The sequence below is a fragment of the Lagenorhynchus albirostris genome, chromosome 12 (genome assembly GCF_949774975.1).
Source record: "Lagenorhynchus albirostris chromosome 12, mLagAlb1.1, whole genome shotgun sequence".
Classification (NCBI taxonomy): Eukaryota; Metazoa; Chordata; class Mammalia; order Artiodactyla; family Delphinidae; genus Lagenorhynchus; species Lagenorhynchus albirostris.
In genome coordinates this window covers 49,672,033-49,687,347 of record NC_083106.1, presented here as the reverse complement: position 1 = coordinate 49,687,347, position 15,315 = coordinate 49,672,033, and the positions used below count along the sequence as shown (strand labels likewise).

General features: G+C 41.4%; 1 protein-coding gene across 1 annotated transcript in view; it reads left to right on the top strand.

Moving 5' to 3' along the window:
• The window catches only part of ARMC2 (armadillo repeat containing 2), a 188,257-nt gene extending 177,282 nt beyond the window's left edge, over positions 1 to 10,975 (top strand). Inside the window, exons 15-19 of the mRNA XM_060167399.1 lie at positions 1,235 to 1,357; positions 1,670 to 1,783; positions 3,757 to 3,889; positions 4,242 to 4,402; positions 10,703 to 10,975. Coding sequence (XP_060023382.1) covers positions 1,235 to 1,357; positions 1,670 to 1,783; positions 3,757 to 3,889; positions 4,242 to 4,402; positions 10,703 to 10,860 — 689 coding nt within the window. The 3' untranslated portion in view covers positions 10,861 to 10,975. The remainder of the gene's footprint in view (positions 1 to 1,234; positions 1,358 to 1,669; positions 1,784 to 3,756; positions 3,890 to 4,241; positions 4,403 to 10,702) is intronic.
• The last annotated feature ends 4,340 nt before the right edge of the window (positions 10,976 to 15,315 follow it).

Here is a 15,315-nt window from a genome sequence, read left to right as displayed (position 1 = left end):
CAGAGGGAATGATTTCTTTTCTTTTTTAAAATTTTTATTGGAGTATAGTTAATTTACAATATTGTGTTTATATATATGCACACATCCACTCTTTTTTAGATTCCTTTTCCATGTAGGTCATTACAGAGTATTGAGTAGAGTTCCCTGTGCTGTACAGTAGGTTCTTATTAGTTATCTATTGAGCACCGCTCTGTGCAGACACTGTTCTAGATGCTGGGAATGCAGTGATGAATAAAAGAAGTCCCTAGTCTTGTGGAGCTTACACCTTAGAGCTGGAAGACAGACATTAAACACATAACAAGTCAGGTGGTCACATGTGTTACAGAGAAGAGGGGGAGAGGAAAGTGAGTAACAGTGCTATTTTATATAGGGTGGCTGAGGAAAGTATGTCCAATAAGGTGACAGCTAAGCAACAGCCCAAAGGACATGAGGAGTGAGCCTGTATAACTGGAGGAAGGAATATGCCAGACAGGGGGACTATCAGTGCAGAGATTCTTGGGCAGGATCGGGCTGACATGCTCAAAAAGAGCAAGAAGACTGGTGAGGTTGGCATGGGGATGGGGGGAGCTGGGGGCTGGAGCAGCAAATGAGGCCAGGGAGGTAAGGACTGGGGCAGCTGGGTCAGGCCTGTGGGCTGGATGAGATGAGTGGTGTTATGTGAGTGAATTTTAAAGGACCACCATGTTGAGGACAGGCTCAGAGAGGCAAAGGCAGAAGAAGAGAAGCCAGTAAGGAGGTGAAAGATGGACTAGGTGGTAGCAGAGGAGTTGAGAGGCGATCAGACTGCGTGTTTCGAAGGCAGCGTTGATAGGAGTTGTAGATGGATTATGACCTGAGGGCCATTCTTTTGGGAGGGGGGCAGGTCTGGGGAACAGACGTCCAGGGTGGGGGGCCCGGGGGACCTCTGGGTCAGGGCAAACAAGCTCTGCTCAGTGGTGTTGGCACCTTTGTACACAGGAACTAGATCAGCCCGACGTTTCCAGACCCTTGGCTGGAGGGACTGAGCTTAGAGTGTTCCAAACCCTGGCCCAGAGTGGTCCCCTGCCTTTGGCGCATTTCCCTGCAGGAGGAGTCATGGGAAATAAAGCAGCAAACAGTGAGGGCAAACACTGCCCTCACACAGCCCTTGCCTGGGACAACGGCTTGTCCCTGCCACTGCTGGGGTTGCAGTGAGGATGTTGTGGTTTCTGCCCTGCAGTGAGTCTTTGACACCCTTGTCCTCACTTTATTTCAGAATCTAAGTCCATTGATGATTGTGAGGAGCTGGTGATCAACACTACGGCAGCGATCAACAACTTATCTTACTACCAAGTGAAGAATTCCATAATTCAAGACAAAAAGCTATATATTGCTGAATGTAAGGTTCAGAGTCGGGTTTGGGTAGATGCATGTTCATTTAAGGTTTTGACTTTACTAACTAAACACAGAACTGGAGGCATTTATATTTTCTGATTTCTGGTGCTACTATCTAAGAGCCTGATTTAATTCTAAGAAAGTTGAATATGGGGACACATTAGTTTCTTAGTTCTGGCTAAAGTCCCCTATAGTTGGAATTTTATTATCATTTTTAATTTGAAAATTATCAGTATTTAGCATGATATTGGTTTCTAGTAGTCTTTAAATTGAAACTTAAGTTCACTAATTTTATTTCTCTGGTCACAAAACCCAGTGCTCTTAAAGCTCCTTGTGAGTCACAACATGGATGGAATCCTGGAGGCTGTGCGCGTTTTTGGAAATCTCTCCCAGGACCATGACATCTGTGATTTCATTGTGCAGAAAAATGGTGAGTTAATGACACTCACATTCATCAACAGGCATGTCTTGCCAATAAACAGCTGAGCGGTTTTGCAGCTTGGGTCATGACAACGTGATACTTGTTTCTGCTTTGGGACAAGTGATGCCTCACATTCTGTTCCGTCCATCCGTAAGGCTCTCAGCTCAGGATGCCAAGACGGACCTAGGCTGTGTTCTTAGCGTTTCCCTCTCCTTCACAAGTGGTCTTCTGAGTTTTGAGATGGCGCATGTGTGCCTGTGTGTGTGTGCGTGTGCGTGTGTTTAAGAGAAACAAGTAATCTGTACACATCATTTCTGTCCATGGGAATGGACTCAAAAGACATTCTCCATCATGTACTGGAATGTCTATTATAGTACTGCTTGTAATAGTGAAAACTGGAAATAACCTAAATGTCCATCGACAGGTAAGAGGATAAATACATTACAGTATATTCATGCAACCAAGCTTCTACAGAAATGAAAATAAATGAGCTAGAAGTTCATGTATCACCCTGCGTCAACCTCAAACGTGTAATATAGGAGCAAAAAGGCTAGTAATCGGAGGACATATATGAAATAATGCCATTAAGATAGTTTTAAAACCTGCAAAACAGCCTTGGATATTATTTATGTAATACTCACATGGTAATGGAATAGGGTATAAATGTAGTTGGAAATGATAAACTCCACATTTAAGACAAAGTTACATTTGAATGGTTGCCCCCAAATATAAAATTGAATCTGTAATGTTTTATTTCTTAAACTGGGTAGCAGGTACACAAGAGTGTATACTAAACATACTGTTTGTATGTCTTAAATATTTCATGTAAAAACGGTAAAAAATACCTAATTATTTATGTTCGTGATAGAAACTTTGGATAATACAGATTAAAAAAAACACTACCCCAGAGATAACTGTTAACATTTTAGTGTATATTCTTTTTTTTTTTTTTTTTTTTTTTTTTTGCGGTACGCGCGCCTCTCACTGTTGTGGCCTCTCCCGTTGCGGAGCACAGGCTCCGGACGCCCAGGCTCAGCGGCCATGGCTCACGGGCCCAGCCGCTCCGCGGCATGTGGGATCTTCCCGGACCGGGGCATGAACCCGCGTCCCCTGCATCGGCAGGCGGACTCTCAACCACTGCGCCACCAGGGAAGCCCTAGTGTATATTCTTTAGACTCTTAAAAACACACTTACATGTGATGCAGCCTTTGCCAAGCTCACTGTGTGACACATCAGTAGGCCAAGGTCAGCACAGGGTGGCCACCTCTCAGGTGAGCAGTAGAACAGAGCACACACCTTATTCATTCTCCCCCAACCCTTTGCCGAGCCCCTGCTGGGGGATGAGAAGACAGGACAAACAGTTCCATTTCTAGGAGTAAGGGAAGGCTGGGAGCCTGTCCTGATACGAGACATCCCCTACCCTGGAAGTCCGGCCTCACTACAGGCTTGTTTCCTGCGGTCTGCGTGAGTCTTCTCTTACAAACTGTGGCTCTGGAAGACTTCCAGGAAGATCTCCACTGGAGCCTGTGCTCCCCTCTCCCAGGGCTGTGTATTTAAACAAAGTTGCTGCTGGAGGTTCATAAGGGCCCTGGAGAACAACCAGAAGTTAGAGATGAAATGAATGGCACCTGTGTAGAGATGAAATGAATGGCACCTGTGTGATTGGAAGGCCCGTGGTTCCCTCCTCTCCATGGGCGGGGGCTCTACCACTGCCTGGGAGGGGGAGCTGATGCCTGCGGCAGATACAGCAATATCAGGGGACAGGGGGCCTGGGGGGCGGGGAGCAGGTTCTGAAGTGGTGGATGTTGGGGAAGGTGCTTCTGAGCAGTGGGTGAAGTCCACTTAGGAAGAGTGGACCGAGTCCCCGAGCAGGGTTTCCAGTTTTGCAAGCTGCTCCCCATTTCCCCTTTGTCATTTGAGAAATGAAACACAGCTGGGGCCCCTGAGCTTTACTGGCCTGCATTCGTTCTCTGCCCTCCCAGTTCACAAGTTCATGATTGCTCTGCTGGATGCTAAGCGTCAGGATATTTGCTTTTCTGCCTGTGGTGTTCTTCTAAACCTCACCGTGGATAAAGACAAGCGTGTCATCCTAAAAGAAGGAGGTGGCATTAAAAAGTAAGTTCAAGGCATGGAGTCCTGACTCTGTCAGGATTCAGAGGACATAGTATTCCGGGGAGCTTGGGTCCCTCTCCTCACTTCTCCCAGGCAGAGGTATTTCAACATTTGGAAGTGCCAAGCTAGGGCTAAAGAGGGGATTTAGGTTCCATTGGATGTTTAAAATAATTCAGAAGTAGGTTATTGCTACTTTAGAGCTGCTTAAATTTGTAGATATGAAATTAATTTTAATAACACTGAATTATATATAATGCATATGAAATATCACAGAAAGTTAAGCATCATGTTAAAAATATAAAAATTAAAGAGATCCTGTCCTAATAACTTCTCAATTTGACTTTTATTAACTCAGGTTAGTGGATTGTTTAAGGGATTTTGGTCCCACTGATTGGCAGCTGGCCTGCTTGGTGTGCAAAACTTTATGGAACTTCAGTGAAAATATCACCAGTGCTTCGTCATGCTTTGGAGATGAGGCCGCCAACACACTCTTAGTCCTGCTCTCATCGTTTTTAGGTAAGACCCTGACTGTGAGCTTTATCAAAATGAGAAAAAATTGTTTTCTGTGACCTGTATGGGTAAAGATTGGTAGGCATTTGGGTGGCTTTGTTTCTATAAATAACAAGAGCATGTTAAAGATGATTATAATTTGGAGCTCTCTGGAAGAGGCTGAATGTTATTTACAGTGGGATGCAAGGACTTTTAACTCATTGCCTGATGTCATGATTTCTTCTGTGGCTTTTCCCCCTTGTTTGCATTTTCTGTAAACTGCATAAATAGAAGATCTAGGCATAAATGTATTGCTGTTGTTTAAAAAGTATATAGACATTGTCGTAATTGAGAAATACAGCTGAAAGCTACTCTGAATTAAGTCACGCTTTTCATGAACCCGTACGTGTTCATTAGCATCTATGTTAATTATGTGAGGGAGGGTCTGTGAAACTATGTGACATTACAGTGGGGCCCTACATTGAACGGTGGGAAATCACTGATGCAAACCAAAGGAAAGATGAGAGTGTCTTACCTTGAAAAATTTCTATTTTTAGGATAATTTTTTCATCCTGGGTTAGGTCTAACAGCAGTGGTTTGGGTCAGTAAATGAATTTGAGTGTTTAAATAATCTCTTTTCCAAAACGGAGGTGTCCCTACCATTGCCTAGGCACTGTGCTGGATCAGCAAGGCCGTGTGGAAAGACTCGGTTTGACTCAGAGGCTGTGGATTCAAATCCAGCCTCTCTCGGGGGGGGGGGGTGACTCGACAGGAGAATCTCTCAGAACCCGTCTTTTCGTCTGTAAAATGGGGACGTGATATCCCTGCCCTGTTGCAGAGAGTCGTGAAAATCAAACAAGCATCCTAAGAACACTCCAGGAAGACCAGAAGGCTGTAGTCAGACAATTCTGAGTTAAGGCCTCGCTTTATCAAGCTTTTAACCTTGGGCTTAACCTCTCTGAGCTTATATTTCTCATGTCTAAGATGGGGATGATTGATGTCCACTTTGCAGACCTGTAAGGCTAATAAATGAGCAGACCTGTACAAAGAACCTGATACCAGAGCCTGACAGACAGCAAGGCCTCAAATCACGGTTGTGAAAGTGCTTCATAAACGCTGTGTCGTAACGACATGTTATTAAACAGGAACTCGGAACCTGAAGCTATTTGAAAGAATCGGGTGTGCTAGGTTGATGTGAAATTTGCTTTTTTCCAGGTAAATAAAATTTTGCATAAGAGTAGGAAAAATGAGCGTGACTTTAAATCATTGAGGCTCACAGTCTGCTCCGTGGACGTGAAGCTTTCTCAGGTTGCCAGGAGCAGAAGCCTGCTCAACTTGCCTTAATTCAGTTCTCAACTGTGGCAGAACATTGGAATCAGCTGTGGAATTAAAAAACAAAAACAACAACAACAAAACACTTGTCCTGGCCCCATCCCCCGGAATTGATTCGGGAGCTCTGGGTGGGAGGCTGATTATCTGCACCATTAAAAAGTTCCACAGGTGAGTCTGCTCTTCAGGCAGCACTGAGAACCTCTGCCCTGGTTAATGAAGGAGTTGAAGGTGAGGATGTCTGGGGAAGAAGGAAGCTGGGAAACAAGCGCATTGCCCAGAGCCTGCTGGACAGGCACTCAGGACCAGGAAGGTTGTTCCAGGTGGAACCAGAGACCCCCCAGTGGCCCCCTCAGTAGCGGGCGTCATCTGCTCCACCCTGCTGAGACCCAGCCGTGCTCTGTCAGCTCTTGTAGGAAAAGCCCTTCCTCCCCCTCGTTCCCTCTAGGCTCCTGCATGGCCGTGGCTTCAGCTGCCTTGAGTCTTCTTCTTGCCGCGCTCCGTGAGTGGGACTCTGTCTCCTCTGTTGTTGGCATGACTTTCTGTGTCCCACTGGGGAGATGTGACTGGTTCCGTGAGTCACTCTCCTGCGGTGTCGGGCTTTCGTGCCTCAGGCAGCAGCTGCCTCGACCACAGGCTGTCTGTGGTTTGCTTTGGCACCTAAGTCTGGGGCAGTCAATGATATATAACAAAATGGTGGGGCCGTGTGGCACCTTGAAGGGATGTGGGCACGGCCGGCTGCGCGGCAAGGGGCAGCACACCGGGCGGACACTCGACTGTAACGGGCCTGTTCCTACCTCTTCCCTCCCCCAACCTTCCCTACAGCCGGGTTGGGCTTCGCGTGCTTCCCTAACCTTGTACCTTTGCTCGTGCCGTATCCCTTACCTACCTGGCCCAATGCTGCCGGCCCTTGCAGGCCCTTCCCATGAGCTTTTCAAGCCCACGGTCATAAGAAATCTATACTACTTATATAGCAATTAATCATGAGCTGTGTAACTTGTTCTGTATTATTGTTTTGTAACTTTTATCTCTTTTTCCCCACTCCGGTGGAGACACTTTGGGGGAAGGATATTGCCTTGTGCAAAGCAGGTTCTTGATGCTTGTGGATTAACTGACAAGAGTGGTATCTTTAATAGTGCTGTATACTTTTAAAAGCACGTTCATTCTATCCTTGTAAGATCTCTCTAAGGTCATCAGCTAGGTGACAGATGAGGTAGGTAGGTCTAGGAGGGTTAGGTGACTTGTGTAAGATCATACTGTAGCAAGGCCAGGGCTCTTCATCTGAAAGTAAACATCTAGCCCCTGTGTTTTTCTGCTGTTCCATTACATAGTATACCCTTACCCTACCCTGCCGTGGAAGGGGACAGAGGCATGGGGAACAAAAATCAACATAGTGCATCAGGGAGCCAGGTCATCACACTGTGGAGGACCGGCTGCTTGCTGGCTCTTCTCTCCACGGTGTGGGCATCAGACCCTTACTTCTGACAGGGTTGTAGCTGCGTCTGGCCAGTTGGGTGGCACCAGGTGAAATTGATATATGAGTGAGAGTATACTTAAATTTCAACTCTTCTACAAAAAGAGCTGAAAAACAGGCCATTTTGAAAACAGGATGAGCTGTTAGATCACAAAAGTCCCACACTGAAGTGTGAGCACTGTTTTTAGAAATAATGGTAGGGTAATTGATAAAGCAATGTAATAAGTTAACCAACTTTTTCTTGATGGGGAACTGGAAAAAGAAAGTAATGGTCCTCAATGTGGTTGGGATGTTGACAGTCTTTTAGAAAAGTGGCTTAAAAAGAATGTTGTCTGAAACTTCCTGATGTACTGCGGCCGCTTCTTATAAACTCATTAGCAATGTGTTTATCTTGAAGTTCTTAAGTGGTGTGCCCTGGCCCACTAGGCTACTGTGAGCTTCTCTCAGGATTGCCTGAAAATGGTGATTAGTGTGTGCAGTTTGTTATCGTGAATGTAAACGACACTAGGTTATTTTACGTTCGTCTGTGGTATGTGGAACTTAGCACCTAGGTTATATGACGGGGTAGAGGGGGACCCAGTGTTCAAGTTAGAGGATCACACCACCAAGGCCATGCCAAAGAGCCATCAGGTGCTTCTGGAACATGTAAGGACTGTGCCTTCTAATAGTCACAACAATAATCGAACCTTCAAGAGCCACCTGGTGCTGAACAGCAAGCTAGGAAATGGTGCAGTGAGTAGAGGAAGCTTTTATTGCTGCTGCAGGATCCTTCAACTGTAATAGATAGAGATTGTGTTATAATGGTCACTGACAAACTTGTTTTGAGTCCTTTAATCCTTTCTAATATCTTACCTAAAATTCTAGTATTTGGAAGTATGTTGTGCACAAAGAAAGTTTAAGAATAATTTGTTATCTAAATCAGCACTTTTCACACTGTGACCAGCATCTTTAAAAAATGAAGTAGCAAAGAAACAGAATATCAGAATATAGTACATGGGGCTTCCCTGGTGGTGCAGTGGTTGAGAATCCTCCTGCCAATGTAGGGGACATGGGTTCGATCCCTGGTCCAGGAAGATCCCACATGCTGGAGGGCAACTAAGCCCGTGCGCCACAACTACTGGACCTACCTCTAGAGCCCGCGAGCCACAACTACTGAGCCCACATGCCACAACTGCTGAAGTCCGTGCGCCTAGAGCCTGTGCTTCACAACAAGAGAAGCCACTGCAATGAGTAGCCCCCGCTCACTGCAACTAGAAAAAGCCCACACACAGCAACAAAGACCCAGCGCAGCCAAAAATAAATAAATAAATTTATTTAAAAAAATATATAGTACATGTAGTAATATATAAATAAGTTAAATAAGTAAAGCAAGTATTCTATTGTGAAACATTTGCTATTTGTATATGAATATTTAAGTGTGCATATATAGTCATCATGTAATATGGACTTCTTAGGTCACAGTAAAAAAAAAAGTTTGAAAATCATAGACCTAAATTTTTCTTGGATTAGCCTCTGCTATTCTTTGCAGTACAAGTTCCAAAATTTAATACCTAGTGCAATATGACACATTTTAGGCATTTGCTGTATTTACTTTGAAACTTGAGACTGCTTTTATCTTACCTATAGGTATTTGGCCACTTTTGTTATCTTGCCTAACCCAATTTACAATTAATAGGGTCTGAGTGTAGATTAACTAATTATGTGCTAAGCCTCAAGAAAAGTAACATAGTCTTGACGTTAGATTAAAAAACCCTAAAACACTAAAATAGTGACTTGGCTAAAACCATCAAATCCAACCAAAAGCCCTGGGCAGAGGAAAGGACTGTGGGGTGCCTGGGCAGCCCTCAGCCCTAAGCTGCTTGGGTAAGAAGGGCATGAAACAAGAGAATTCATTTTTAATGAAAGTTTAGTGCTCAGAAAATCTGGAGAAGAGTGAGCAGGAAGAAGATCTAGAAATTCAAAAGCACTCAGAGTCTCACAGACTCCTTTTGTTTGGAAGTAGCCCAACGTGAAGGACTTTGAAGGCATTGAACACCATCTGTATTCTCTTTCTTTCAAGGCCCTGATTATCAAATGGGTGGGGAGAGCCAGGTTTGCTTACAGGGGTCTCCATGGAGAGCCTCGCTGAAGTGTGTGTGTCTGCCCGGAACTTATCTCAGAGCTGCATAGCTGTCCACTTGGCTGGAGGAGAGGAGGGGAAGGTACAGACTGGGATTCCAGACTTATCTCATCCTGGATGGTGACACTAACACCAATAGTGCCAAAGTACACTCTGTGTACTGAAAATATTCAGGGTAGAAAATGCGATGTAAACACTAATGAAGCATTTTATGGTAGGATTTTAATTGGCCTTGTGAAAAAAGTTTGCGAATTATGCAAGTAGCAATATTTGTGGTCACTTTAGGACTTAGTGGTTACCACTTAAGAAGGCCTCAGACCTAGGAAGTAGCAGAGCAACCTTCTGACTGGCAGGCCAGTGCATTGTCCTGAAGTCCTTCACATGGGGTCCAATATAAACAAAGAAAAATGCAGTGGCAGGTCGGTGCAGAAACCTCAGTAGCCATTTGTCTTCCTACGTGGGTTGGATATACTTATGACATTCACAGAATTCAGAGTGCCCTTGGATTAAGAAGCAAATCAAGGGCTTCCCTGGTGGCGCAGTGGTTGAGAGTCCGCCTGCCGATGCAGGGGACATGGGTTCGTGCCCCGGTCTGGGAAGATCCCACATGCCGTGGAGCGCCTAGGCCCGTGAGCCATGGCCGCTGAGCCTGCGTGTCTGGAGCCTGTGCTCCGCAATGGGAGAGGCCACAACAGTGAGAGGCCCGCGTACCGCAAAAAAAAAAAAAAAAAAAAAGAAGCAAATCAAGGTTGTAATATTGCATTTTTTTTTTTACAAGTGCTTTTCTGCATTATCCATGGACTCACTTGGGATTCTGATACTCCTTAGGATTCTCAGTCTCCCACTTTTCACTTTTATTGGTGAGAGCATAAGGTGGCAGGGAGAGGGGTTGTCTTTTCAAAGAAGTATGTCTGGCTTGCTCTGAAATGAGCAATTTGATTTTTAATCAAGTTTACAGTGTCAAATTCAGCTGTGCTACTTTCCCCAAAGATTTCCTAACTTCTTTTATATCTGTTAACCACTGAAGTAATTAACTTTTCTAATGTGCAGATGAGGAAATAAACTATTAATACTTTGTTTATTCTGAGGAATTGTGATCTGACTTTTGGATGTAGACTTACATGTAAACGTTAGGGATAAATTGAAGTAAGAGCTCAAGTCAATCTAGGATTTTTTTTTGAGAAGATTATTATCTTTTTTAAATTAAGAGACTAACCTATACTTACTTAAAAGTTTTGTAAAGAACAGAAAAGAGTTAAAGAACTACTCCCATAAAAAAAAAAAAAGCCTTGTTGGAATTAGAGATGATCCAGGATGAGTTTAACTCATGCCATCAAAAATTAAACTTAATTCAGTAGGATTATGTTTCTAAATAATTGCTGTAATGTTAATTTTTCTGATACAGATGAAGAACTAGCACTGAATGGGAGTTTTGACCAAGACCTAAAAAACTATCACAAACTACATTGGGAAACAGAATTCAAACCGGTGGCACAGCAGCTTCTAAACCGAATTCAGAGTCATCACACCTTCCTGGAACCCCTGCCTGTTCCTTCTTTCTAACATGATGCAGATTAACAACAGAAACAGGAAGTCAGGTCTCCTTCATTCTTAAGAAGTGGCAACATATGTGAACTTTTTTTCAGTATTAACAAATATTGAAAGTTTTTCAGGTACTGATTTTAGTGAGTAGTCTTAGTATTTTAAAAGAAATAAGCATTTCTTCTTGTTAGGTATTATGGAAAAATGAATATACATTTTGTACTTTCTGCTATGAGAAATGTAAGATGAAAATATATGCGTGGGATTTCTAAGTAAATGACTTTTTCTTCTATTCTCTATTAAATAATTTAGTTCTAGTCTTAAAATCCTGACTTCACAATTCTAGAATTTAAGTGCTTGTCAGTTCAGTAAATCAACTGTGCAATGAAGACTATTAGGTTTTGTGTATAGAAATAATGGTGGTCAACACTATTAGGAATACATTACTACATAAGCATCTGCACTAATTCTTACAGCATCTAATAATAATTTTCTGGTTAGGTACCAGTATTTTTCTGGTTGTCATATTAAGAGAAGGGGTAAGCAGAAACGTTTAGAGAAGATTGCCTGTGGCCATCTACTCTTTACTAAATAAGTAAAATAGATGGAAAAGGAAGTATTTTACCTTTTTATTTTCATTTGAAATAAAATGAGTAGACCAGACAATTCTTCTACTTATAACTCTCTGTGACTAGGGAGGTGATATAATGTACTAGAAAGAGTGTAGGCTTAAGTGTACGGCAGATCTCATTTGAATCCTAGCTCTCTCCTGCTTGGGCCTTGGGCAAATAACTTAATTTTTTTTAGCTTCAACTGTAAAATGGCATTAATATATATTTTAATATCGTGTAGTTTAAGGGAAAAAAACAAAATGGGCAAATTGTCCAGTACAGTGACTGATGTATAGTAGGTGCTCAATGAATTATGATGGTAGTTAGTTTATTAGTTTGCCACTCTTTGTAGGATAAGTTTGGCCTTTGAATAAATGATAAAAACCAAAGAAATTGAGATAACCGTTGTTGTCCCATATTAGCCAAAGGCGATTTGGAAATAAAAGTAGATTTACTACTCTACTCTGTAGGGTGAGAGATGAGCCATTAATAACCAAAAAGCTCATCTCTCACACTGACAAAATACCAAGACTAATGGGATGAAGGCAGGCATCCCAGACTAGATGGGCTCTTAAAATCTATTAGAAAAAACCTAAATTTCCAGGAACAAATAGACTTACCAAGGGCTCCTCTAGTTTGGGGCTCATCCCTGGTTGGGGCTCAGCAAAATCCTCTAGAGACACTCACCTTATCCATAAGTCTTTCATCCGTAATTATATGCTAGTAGATTCACTCCAATAGTTGAAATCATTTTTAAAAAGTCTGACAGGCTAATCTCTCAAAAACATTTGAAGATCTAAGTCTTTATTTTAACCATAGCAGGCTATATATTCTACTTTCAGTGAAAAAGCTAAAACTCTCTTCCCCCTAAAACAGCACTCTCTGTATTTATAACTAATATAACTCATAGTGGAATACCATTGTACCTGTTCTCCATGTTAGACTCATGTGCAAGCTGGACCATTTGGAACCATCTACCTGCCTTAAAAATTATGGTGAAAAACACATAAAATTTACCATCTTAACTTTTTTTTTAATTTAAAAAGAAATTTTTTATTTTCGGGGGGGTGCACTGTGTGGCATGTAGGATCTTAGTTCCCCAACCAGGGGTCGAACCCACATCCCCTGTGGAGGAAGTGTGGAGTCTTAACCACTAGGCTGCCAGGAAAGTCCCCATCTTAACTATTTTTAAATGTACAGTTCAGTAGTGTTAACTTTATTCACATTGTTCTGCAACAGTTCTCCAGAACTTTTTCATCTTGCAAAACTGAAACTCTATAATTCATTAAACAACTCTCCATTTCCTCCTCTCCCCAGGCCCTAGAAAACACCATTCTACTTTGTTTCCAAGAATTTGATTTGACTAGTTTAGATATTTCATACAGCATTTGTCTTTTTGTGATTGGCTTATTTTACTTAGCCATAATGTCCTCAAAGTTCATCCACGTTGTGGCATGTGATGGGATTTCCTTCCTTTTTAAGGCTGAATAATATTTCCTTGTATGTTTATATCACACTTTTTTATCCATTCACTCATCAAAGGACATTTGGGTTGCTTCTCTCTCAGGGCTATTGTGAATAATGCTACTATGAACATGGGTGTGTAAATACATCTTTGAGATCCTGCTTTCAATTCCTTTGGGTGTATACTCAGAAACGAAATTACTGGATCATATAGCAGTAATATTTTTAATTTTTTGAGGAATCTCTATACTGATTTCCACAGAGGCTGTGCCATTTCACATCACCAACAGTGCACAAGGGTTCCCATTTCTTTACATCTTCTCCAACACTTGCTATTTTCTGTTGTTTGTTTGTTTTGCTTTTGTTTTTTGGGGTTTTTTTGATAGTAGCCATCCTAATGGTTGTGAAATGGTATCTCATTGTGGTTTTGATTTGCATTTCTCTAATAATTAGTGATATTGAGTATCTTTTCATATGGTTTTTGGCCACATATATCATCTTTGGAGAAATGTCTATTCAAGTCCTTTGCCCATTTTTATTTATTTATTTTGAAAAATAATTATTTAAAATTTTTATTGAAATATAGTTGATTTACAATGTGTTAGTTGCAGATTTACAGCAAAGTGATTCAGATATATATATATATATATATATAATACACACACACACACACACACACATATACATTTGTTAGATTCATTTCCATTGTAGGTTATTACAAGATACTGAGTACAGTTCCCTGTGCTATACAGTAGGTCCTTGTTATCTATTTTATATATAGTAATGTGTATATGTTAATCCCAAACTCCTAATTTATCCCTCTCCCACCCCGCTTTCCCCATTGGTAAGCATAAGTTTGCTTTCTATGTCTGTGAGTCTATATCTGTTTGTAAATAAGTTCATTCATATCATTTTTTTAGATTCCACATATAAGTGATATCGTTATATTTATCTTTGTCTGACTTACTTCACTTGGTATGATAATCTCTAGGTGCATCCATGTTGCTGTAAATGGCATTATTTCACTCTCTTTTTTTATGACTGAGTAATATTCCATTGTGTATATATACCACATCTTCTCTTTCCATTCATCTGTCAGCAGACACTTAGGTTGCTTCCATATCTTGGATATTGTAAATAGTGCTGCTATGAACATTGGGGTGCATGTATCTTTTCGAATTATAGCTTTCTCCAAATATATGCCCAGGAGTGGGATTGCTGGGTCATATGGTAGCTTCTGTTTTTAGTTTTTTTTAAGGAACCTCCATACTGTTCTCCATAGTGGCTGCACCAATTTACATTCCCACCAACAGTGTAGGAGGGTTCCCTTTTCTCCACATCCTCTCCAGCATTTATTATTTGTACACTTCTTGATGATGGCCATTCTCATCAGAGTGAGGTGATACCTCATTGTAGTTTTGATTTGCATTTCTCTAATGATTAGTGATGTTGAGCATCCTTTCATGTGTTTGTTGGCAATCTGTATGTCTTCTTTGGAGAAATGTCTATTTAGATCTTCTGCCCATTTGTTGATTGGACTGTTTATTTTTTTGATATTAAGCTGTATGAGCTGTTTGTATATTTTGGAAATTAATCTCTTGTCGGTCACATCATTTGCAAATAGTTTCTCCCATTCTGTAGGTTGTCTTTTTGTTTTGTTTATGATTTCCTTTGCTGTGCAAACGCTTTTAAGTTTAATTAGGTCCTGTTTGTTTATTTTGGTTTTTATTTCCATTACTCTAGAAGAGGGATCCAAAAAACTATTGCTGTGATTTATGGTAAAGAGCGTTCTGCCTAAGTTTTCCTCTAGAAGTTTTATAGTGTCCGGTCTTACATTTAGGTCTGACAGTAGTTCTTTAATCCATTTTGAGTTTATTTTTGTATATGGTGTTAGAGAATGTTCTAATTTCATTCTTTTACATGTATCTGTTCAGTATTCCCAGCACCACTTGTTGAAGAGACCGTCTCTTCTCCATTGTATATTCTTGCCTCCTTTGTCATATGTTAATTGACTGTAGATGTGGGGGTTTATTTCTGGGCTTTCCATTGATCTGTTCCATTGATCTGTATGCCTGTTTTTGTGCCTGTACCATACTGTTTTGATTAATATAGCTTTGTAGTATAGTCTGAAGTCAGGGAGTGTGATTCCTCCAGCTCCATTTTTCCTTCTCAAGATGGCTTAGGCTCTTGGGGTCTTTTGTGTTCACATACAAATTTAAAAAAATTTTGTTGTAGTTCTGTGAAAAATGGCATTGGTGATTTGACAGGGATTGCATTGAATCTATAGATTGCCTTGGATTGCATGGTCATTTTAACAATATTGATTCTTTCAACCCAAGAACATGGTATATCTTTCTATCTGTTTGTGTCATCTTCAATTTCTTTAATCAGCATCTTATAG